General features: G+C 39.6%; 1 protein-coding gene across 1 annotated transcript; it reads left to right on the top strand.

Annotated features, from left to right (window-relative positions):
• Nucleotides 1–2,214: 2,214 nt before the first annotated feature.
• On the top strand, nucleotides 2,215–9,006 carry LOC311085381 (vitellogenin-like). The gene is made up of 27 exons (XM_084117893.1): nucleotides 2,215–2,320; nucleotides 2,419–2,570; nucleotides 2,702–2,953; nucleotides 3,033–3,194; nucleotides 3,285–3,433; nucleotides 3,517–3,667; nucleotides 3,761–3,918; nucleotides 3,999–4,164; nucleotides 4,249–4,374; nucleotides 4,465–4,683; nucleotides 4,773–4,990; nucleotides 5,075–5,172; nucleotides 5,294–5,418; nucleotides 5,727–5,828; nucleotides 5,934–6,053; nucleotides 6,162–6,348; nucleotides 6,442–6,544; nucleotides 6,637–6,822; nucleotides 6,946–7,042; nucleotides 7,153–7,342; nucleotides 7,420–7,685; nucleotides 7,778–7,822; nucleotides 7,907–7,984; nucleotides 8,104–8,310; nucleotides 8,396–8,538; nucleotides 8,635–8,773; nucleotides 8,859–9,006. The coding sequence occupies exons 2-27, from the start codon at nucleotides 2,562–2,564 to the stop codon at nucleotides 8,982–8,984; spliced, it is 3,822 nt and encodes a 1,273-aa protein (XP_083974019.1). The 5' UTR covers nucleotides 2,215–2,320; nucleotides 2,419–2,561; the 3' UTR covers nucleotides 8,985–9,006.
• Nucleotides 9,007–9,762: the final 756 nt, after the last annotated feature.

Below are 9,762 nucleotides of genomic sequence, written 5' to 3'. Positions count from 1 at the left end.
AATAGGGGTTATGTGCAACTTAACTTCCGTATTCTGTAGAACAGATTGCATCACTTACGGTTCAGGCCTTTTGTATGTGTAGCTGTTTTACTCAAGATAACTTAAAAGGAGCGAGCAAAGACGAGTATAACCAATGTCCCTCGCATATGCAGAATGATATCTAAAAGTTTGTTCATTTTTTCTTCTTCACACTAACGTTTAGATATTTAAATAGAATAAAAGCCGATAACAAGGTGAATCAGGTAGGTTAGCTGATTACCTAAAAAGTCCATAGATATGGGCATCAGTTCATACTGCTGTTAACACTTTCTCTGACAAGCGGATGTGATAAGACCAGGAGCACATTGAAAAAAAACAAAAAACGGTGTGCAACATTTTGCTACGGTTTCCGGGTTGAATGACATGTTACCTGGAAACGGTGTGCAACGGGGTTTGAGATATGTTTTCTCTTGTTTGCGTTTGGTGGGTGTGCCAAAAATGTAAAACCACGCGGTATTAAAGAGACAGCTCGCACAATGGGTAAAGAAAAAGTAAAGACGTTTACAAATGTGTCCGCTGCAGCTTGGTATTCGCAACAATTGAAGATATTAGAAGACATGTTTGTTGTATGAGTTTTATAGTAAAAATATAGCATATCAACAGTGATGAGCAATAATGATAAGCCTAATACTCACAATAAAAATAATAAGGTCACATAGATCATAACAGAGTCTCGGAGGTAAGAAGTGGATTATCCTTCACCTGAAATGTTTGTCTTTTCAAACAATAATTAGGAACCACAGTTTCCACAAATCCCTTCACTCAAATGGGATGTTCTCTTTTATTCTGGACGGCAAGGGCAGTGACTGTAACATCGAGCGTATATTGCAGTATTAAACACGATACTGATTTCATCAGGCTCCAAAATTCTTCAAAAAGAACACAAAGAATGGCCTTCTCAGCTGCCATAGTTGCAACTCTTGCGTCATTAGAACAGGATGTTCAACGCACCACCATTTCCGTTCAAAAAACGTTTTGCAACTTTTTGTCAGGGCTGAACGCATGACTTCATATATAATATTCTTCATATATCAATATATACCCTATATTGATTCGCTAAAATCAAAAGTAGGAGGGACTGGGGTGCAGCGCTCTGCGCCCCGAGGACAATCTGAAACAAGCCAATTAGAGCTCAGCCTCAAGTCACAAGCGTTTCTAAAGTTTATAGACAACCATTTGTCCGGCACCCCGCACACACAAAACAAACGAAATACAATTTTTATTTTTTAAAGAGGTGCTATCATGACTACCAGTCAAATATTATGACTATAAATAATGTTATTTCATAATTATTTTGCAATATATAGTTAACTTATTTTTAACCTGTTTTTGTAGCCTTCTTCTCTGGCTAACTTGAAGGGGACGGCACTCCAGCACCCCCTATTGACCGGCCGCCGCTGGTTCTATCACTGTTGACTTTTTAATGCGAGGTGCCAAGCTCATGTGCAGTCTACTGCTGTTGAATACTTTGCAGTTTTTCTTTGTAGGTTGCACTAATAGTTTTTCTTCATGTGTTTAACAAATATTACTTGCATTAACAATTATTAAACTGTCCACAGATCACTCCACGTCTAGTTCCAAAGTTCATCCAATGTTATTTCACCAGTCTTTACATAAAAATGTATAAATATGGACTTTTAGATTAAAGGCCAGGGTAACCTAACCCAAAACTGATAGCTACGATTTGCCTTCAATCCAAGGCTATTAACCACAATAATTATTTGTATAAAAATGTAAAATAATATTGAATATGTTTTCTGTGACATACCTCCATAGATAATGTTGTTGCTCCAGCATTATTTTATATGATGGGGGGGAAAAATCACCTTTTTGAACATAAAAGACAAATGATCAGCATGATTTCACTGTGGACATTGGCTGAAGAATGACATGGTGACAGGCCAGGGTAACCTAACCTCTACTGATATTTATATTAAAATAAGTTGACAGAAGTCTTGTGTACAATTTGATATTCCTTTAAAGACATTGGTTAATAATTAATTTAATAATTAGTACTAGGTCAGCAAGAAAATGCTATAAAAAGTCTGTTTCTTTGAGGAGCTCTTCACACACCATCAGCCATGAGAGCTGTTGTGCTTGCCCTGACTGTAGCCCTTGTGGGTAAGTCGAAATATATTTATATATTTTTCCTTCTCTCTCTTTTTAGCTCTATAGAATAAATTGTTTGGAAAATTAAAAACCTCTTGAAAACCAAATTTAAAACAAGATTTTCATAGAATATTTTTTCTGTTTCTTTCAGCAACTCAACAGATCAACCTTGGTAAGTAATATGATATGGCAAATGAGTTTCATTATTGCTTAAACGTAATGACCAGTAAAAGTAATTGCCTAAGATCACAAATTCTGTACACTTTTCAGTTCCTGAGTTTGCCCCTGATAAGACCTATGTGTACAAGTATGAGGCTCTGCTCTTGGGTGGTCTTCCTCAAGAAGGTCTGGCCAGAGCAGGAATAAAAGTCAGCAGCAAGGTTCACCTCAGTGCCGTGACAGAGAACACCTTCATGATGAAGGTAATGACCATTGAGAACTGTAAACACTGTAGGTGTTCCACACTGACAGGAAACGGGAAAAAAAAGTGTTAGCAAGATCTAATTACAATAGCAGCAATAACCTCATTTAAAGTAAATATGTTTCCTTACAGCTCATGGATCCTCTGCTCCACGAGTATGCTGGCATTTGGCCCAAGGATCCATTTGTTCCTGCCACTAAGCTCACCTCAGCTCTGGCTGCTCAGCTTCAGATTCCCATCAAGTTTGAGTATGCTAATGGTGTGGTTGGAAAGGTATTCGCCCCCGCAGGAGTCTCCCCTACAGTACTGAACCTGCACAGAGGAATCCTCAACATCCTTCAGCTCAACCTCAAGAAGACCCAGAACATCTATGAACTTCAAGAGGTGAGAAAATTATCCTGGTACGTTTTTGATCTACTGTATTTTGAGTTCTGCAATCTAATTTTTTGACTTGTCCTTCAAGACTGGAGTTCAGGGAGTGTGCAGGACCCACTACGTCATCAGTGAGGATCCAAAGGCCAACCACGTTATTGTCACCAAGTCTAAGGATCTGAGCCACTGTCAGGAGAGAATCATGAAGGACGTCGGTTTGGCATACACTGAGAGGTGTGCTGAATGCACAAAGGTAATGAAGAAGACTGGAAAGAATTGACATGTTTACTCAATATAATGAAAATGCCAAGAGTCAAATGGTCACATACCTTTCTCCCAAAAGAGGGTCAAGAGTATGATTGAAACAGCATCTTACAACTACATCATGAAACCATCTGCCGCCGGTGTACTGATCGCTGAAGCAACAGTTGAGGAAGTGCATCAGTTTTCACCCTTCAATGAGATCCATGGTGCTGCCCAGATGGAAGCAAAGTAAGATTGATCCTCTGTGAGATTTCTCTTAAAAATATGAAGTAAAAATATTACTAAGAAATAAAGAAATCATTTTTTTTCAGACAAACCTTGACTTTTGTTGAGATGGACAAGACGCCTGTTGTTCCAATCAAAGCTGATTACTTGGCCCGTGGATCCCTGCAGTATGAGTTTTCAACTGAAATTCTTCAGACCCCCATTCAACTCCTGAAGATCAGTGATGCACCAGCTCAGGTATAATTCATTACTTAACATCTTTAACAGTCTCCAAGTCAAAGCCTTTGATCCATGAAGACATCATCTGAGTGTTGCCCTTACTCTTTCTAGATTATTGATGTCTTAAAGCACCTTGTTGCAAACAATGAGGCCATGGTCCATGATGATGCTCCACTTAAGTTTGTTGAGCTCATCCAGCTCCTGCGTGCTGCCACCTTGGAGAATATTGAGGCTATCTGGGCTCAGTTCAAAGACAAACCAGTTTACAGGTACAATATTTTAGCAATAAGAAATATAGTTTAAGGGCAATTTTTTATTATTAATATATTTTAAACAATGAATATGTTAGGCGCTGGCTTCTGGATGCTCTTCCTGCTGTTGGCACACCAGTCATTGTAAAATTCATCAAGGAGAAGTATCTGGCTGGTGAACTTTCCATTCCTGAGTTCATTCAGGCTCTTGTAGTTGCTCTGCAAATGGTCACTGCTGATTTGGACACCATCCAGTTGACAGCTGTGGGTACATCTTACTATACTCAAAGTGCTGTTATTCAAATATGACCAAAATCAAATTAATCATTTCTGTATGTTACTGAATAGAGTTTGGCTATGCACGAGAAAATCGCCACAATCCCAGCTCTCCGTGAAGTCGTCATGCTTGGATATGGTTCCATGATTGCCAAACACTGTGTTGCAGTTCCCACTTGCTCCTCCGAGCTCCTGAAGGTAAACGCCTCAAGATATCCACAAATTTCTGTCATGGACATACTATAATATTTGATATTTGTCTAACTGTATGTGCCTCAAACTCCTCAGCCCATCCATGATATTGCTGCAGAGGCCATTTCTAAGAATGACATTCCTGAAATCACTTTGGCTCTGAAAGTTCTGGGCAATGCTGGTCACCCTGCTAGTCTTAAACCCATCATGAAGCTCCTACCTGGACTGAGAACTGCAGGTACTTCTCTGCCTCTTAGAGTCCAGGTTGATGCCATCTTGGCCCTGAGGAACATTGCCAAGAAAGAGCCCAAACTGGTAAGTGTCAGACATTGTAGGAATAAATTACTGTAAAAGATTATACACATTTTCTTCCAATAATATACTAATCTTGTTTCCTGCTTCAGGTTCAGCCAGTGGCCCTGCAGCTTGTATTGGACAGGGCTCTCCACCCTGAAGTGCGTATGGTTGCTTGTATTGTGTTGTTTGAGTCCAAGCCCTCAGTGGCTCTTGTCTCCAATCTTGCTGGTGCCTTGAAGACTGAGACTAACATGCATGTTGCAAGCTTTGCCTATTCCCACATCAAGTCTTTGACCAGAATCACAGCTCCGGATATGGCATCTGTGTAAGAACAAATAATTTCACACATATTTTACTTCATCACATAAATTGAGCACAAGCCAGAGGTAACCATGGTTGTCCATTTCAGTGCGGGTGCAGCTAATGTTGCCATCAAGCTCATGAGTCGCAAACTGAACAGGCTTAGCTTCCGTTTCAGCAGAGCCATTCAGCTGGACTTCTATCATAGTGAGTCTTGCATTTTTTATAAGAGAAATGGTGTCTTGGGTGTTTCTTAAAATGTATTTAAAACAATTCTCCTGACATAAAAGATCACATTAAATGTATTCTTACCTCTGTCCTGGTGCAGCTCCTCTTATGATTGGAGCTGCTGGTAGTGCCTACATGATCAATGATGCCGCCACCATCTTGCCAAGAGCTGTTGTAGCTAAAGCACGTGCTTACCTGGCTGGAGCTGCTGCTGATGTTCTTGAGGTGGGCCAACCAAGACTTAAAAAAAAAATCTGACAATCTGTTTTGAAATGTTTTGTTTCACTTTATTTTGATGGTCCGTTTACCACATCCTGTTGACTTTAAGTAACGTTGCACCTACATATCAACTAGCTCTCATCACAATAAAGAGTTAGCAGATATTAAGCAGACAGTCTACTAATACTGTACTGAGAGTAAGTTGACATATAGTTGCAAAGTTACTTATAGTGAACAGAATGTTCAAAAGGAACCATCAAAATAAATTGTAACCAACTGTTTTCAGTCTTCACTCAGTTAATTCTCTCAAACAGATCGGTGTGAGAACTGAAGGAATCCAGGAGGCTCTTCTGCAATCTCCTGCTGCAGATGAAAGTGTTGACCGTATCACAAAGATCAAGCGCACCCTGAGAGCTGTAAGCTTTCATGTCCAGTGTACAGTATAATTGTGTACTTTTAAGTAATATTATAAACATGATATAGGCAAAATGTATATAACTTCTCTGTTTTAACACCTCAAGCTCACAAACTGGAAGGCCTTTCCAACCAATCAGCCATTGGCATCAGTCTATATCAAATTACTTGGACAAGAAGTGGCTTATTTCAACATTGACAAGACCATAATTGAAGAAGCAATACTGGTATTGTGTTTTAGCTCATGTCTACTCTCTCATTATATTTTTTTTGAGATCTGTCTCACAAATAATTCTCACAATTAGAATTAAGTTTCTCATAAACACCATCTCCAGATGATCACTGGACCCACACCACGTGAACAGTTGAAGCGTGCCCTTAAAGCTTTTCAGGAAGGAGTTGCCTACCAGTATGCCAAACCCCTGCTTGCATCTGAAGTGCGTCGTATCTTGCCAACAGCAGTTGGTTTGCCCATGGAGCTCAGTTTGTACACTGCTGCTGTCACTGCTGCAAGTCTCAATGGTATGTTTTTTTTTTCTTAGATTTTTTTTTAATCTTACCTTGGATATAAGAGTGTCACTTTGAAGTTTGATGTTGCTCTGTTCATCCCTCTAGTTAAGGCCACCATTACACCTCCTCTCCCTGAGGAGAATGAGTCTATGACTCTTGAGCAGTTCATGAAGACTGATGTTCAACTCCAGGCTGAAGCTAGACCAAGGTACACTTTTGCAGCTACAGTACATTCATGAAGATGAGATATAATGTACACAACAACAGTTTTACAAACAATCTCCCTTATTCTTATTTCAGTATTGCTCTCCAGACCTTTGCTGTGATGGGAGTGAACACTGCCTTGATCCAAGCTGCTGTTATGGCAAGAGGAAAGGTCCGTACAATTGTCCCTGGAAAAGTGGTTGCAAGAGCAGACATTCTCAAGGGCAACTACAAGGTGGAGGCTCTGCCTGTTGAGCTTCCTGAACACATTGCTGATGTGAGGTAATGCAATCTTAGTCTGACCAGTGTAGAAAACATTCTGAATTCCATTCATAACATACAAACATTCATAAATAACTCAAAAGGTTTCTGAAAGTGAGATTCAACTTTTTCTTGTTCCAACAGCTTTGAGACTCTTGCTGTGGTCAGAAACATTGAAGAGCCAAATGCTGAGAGGATTGTTCCCTTAGTACCCGAGTTGGCCACTCTTTCTGATTATTTGGTAAATTTTGAACACACACATGATGGATATGTGTTAGTATGCAGAGCATTCATTTGTTTTAAGTTTTTTAAATAGCAAGGCTTGTTATAATACTTAATTATTCTTTTCAGTCCTCTGAAATACCAGATGAGACTCCTGTGAGAGCTGCTGCTCCATTTCACAAGACTCTCTGTCTTGCTGTCCCATACATTGAAATCAAGGGATGCGTTGAGGTGCACTCTCACAATGCTGCTTTTATCAGAAATTCTCCTCTTTTCTACATAATTGGACAGCACTCAGCCCGTGCTGCACTGACAAGAGGTATTCACTCAGAGAAGATTACATTGATTAAACTCAAATGTTTTCAGACAAAATTATAATTGTCATTTTGGCTTTAGCTGAAGGTCCTGCAGTTGAAAGACTGGAGCTTGAAGTCCAAGTTGGTCCTAGAGCTGCTGAGAGACTCCTTAAGCAAATCAGCCTCATTGATGAAGAGACTCCAGAAGGAAAGGCCTTCCTGTTGAAACTGAGGGAAATCCTGGAGACTGAAGACAAAAATGCATCTGTCTCTTCTGAAAGCAGCAGTAGCAGCCGCAGCAGCAGGAGCAGCAGCAGCAGCAGCAGCAGTTCAAGCTCCTCCATGTCCAGCTCTCGTATGAGTAAGGTGAGGATGTGTAATGTAGCGTGTTGGTTAGGTAGCCAATATTTGTGTTATAAATATTAATTTACACTTAGTCATTGTATATGGATTTTCAGACTGCCACCATCATGGAGCCCTTCAGGAAGTTCCACAAAGACCGGGTAACTATACTAAAAATAATTTTGTTAAAAACCTTGTTTCTTTAGATCATCAATTATCATGTCTATAATGTGTTTTGCTTGCAGTTCTTGGCACCCCATGGCGCCTCAAAGGCAGTAAGCAGTGGAAGCACTGCATCTAGCTTTGAGGCTCTACAGAAACAGGTAATGTGTTTTACCTGAGTTTGTGAGTTTGTGTAATTTGTTTGTTCATAATAACAAAACCCAAAAGGTGAAATTTTGCACTAAAATCAGCTTGAATTGATTATGGTTTATGATTTCAGGCTAAGTTCCTCGGAAATGCTCTTCCACCTGTTTTTGCTGTCATTGCCCGTGCTGTGAGAGTTGACCACAAGCTGCTGGGCTACCAACTTGCTGCTTACTTTGACAAGCCAACAGCAAGAGTGCAGCTCGTTGTTTCCTCCATCGCTGAAAATGACAACCTGAAGATCTGTGCTGATGGTGCCCTGCTGAGCAAGCACAAAGTCACTGTAAGACTGGAACTATTATCGAAATTAATTTCTCAAGTGAAATAATTTACATCATTACCATCTTTTGACCACAAATGTCTTTCAGGCCAAGGTTGCTTGGGGTCAAGAATGCCAACAGTATGCAGTCACTGCTAAAGCTGAAGCCGGTGTCCTGGGAGAATTCCCTGCTGCACGTCTAGAGCTGGAATGGGAGAGGCTGCCAATAATTGTCACCACATACGCCAAAAAGTAATGTTCAGCAACACTGAATGACAAATGTATTGTATAGTTTAAAAAATGGAACTGGTTTAATCTGCTCTTCTTTGTGCATCCCTTCACAATTAGACTGTCTAAGCACATCCCTATGGCGGCTTTCCAGACGGGCTTTAGACTAGAAAGAGCAACGAACAGTGAGAAAGAGATTGAACTGACTGCAGCCTTGCCAACTCAGAGATCCTTGAATGTCATTGCTAGGATTCCAGAGGTGAAATAGTTTTCCATTAAATTATGACTCTCACAGAGATATAATAAGAAAATGCAACTAATTAATTTTCTTCCTGCTGCTCTAGATGACACTGTCAAGGATGGATATTCATCTCCCTGTCGCTGTTCCCATCAATCCAGATGGAACTCTTTCCATTCATATCGATGAGGACATTCTCTCCTGGATCCAGAAACATTTCAAGGAAGAATAAGACATGAAGAATTACATTTTACATTTTCAGAAGAAAATGTTAGCTGTATTTATGTAGAATTTATTGTTCTTTGACAGTTTAATTGAATACATTAACAATGTTGTGATGTGTGTAATGTAATGCAATCTAATGTTAATAAATACCCTGCAAGTCGCAGAAATGTGTGAACTGCTTTCATTTTCTAATAACACTAAAAGGCCTCATAAAAAAAAATACATCTTAAGATGAGTTTTAAACATGTTTACAGTGGTAGATGATCTGACATTGGTAAACCATTCCACAACTTTGGGGCAGCAACTGTGAAAGTGTAATCTCCTTTACTTTTTAAGCATAACCGAGGAATTTCTAGGAGCAGCAGATTTTGGGATCTCAGAGACCTGTGTGAGCAACTAAAATGTATAAGCTCAGAAACATATTTTTGTGCCGGTCTATGCAGAGCTTTAAAAGTATACAAAAGTAACTTGTACTTTATTCTAAAATGAACTGGTAGTCAGTGTAAAGAGGCCAGAATTGGGGATATATGATCCCTCGTTCTTATTTGTCAGCAACCTTGCTGCCGCATTTTGTACTCTCTGAAGACGTGACAGCGAAGACTGACTTACACCCAGGTACAAAACATTGCAGTAATCAAGATGTGAAGAAATAAAAGCATGAATTACTTTCTCCAGATCACTGAAAGATAGGATACTTTTAGCAATATTTCACTATTAAAAGAAACTATTCATCACAACTGAATTGATTCGCCTGTCAAACTTTAACTCTGTGTTAAGATAAGAGT

Source organism: Abramis brama, assembly GCF_963993115.1.
Source record: "Abramis brama genome assembly, chromosome: 6".
Taxonomy (NCBI): domain Eukaryota; kingdom Metazoa; phylum Chordata; class Actinopteri; order Cypriniformes; family Leuciscidae; genus Abramis; species Abramis brama.
The sequence above is the reverse complement of the archived record's forward strand: the minus strand, read 5'-3'. Positions and strand labels throughout refer to the sequence as shown.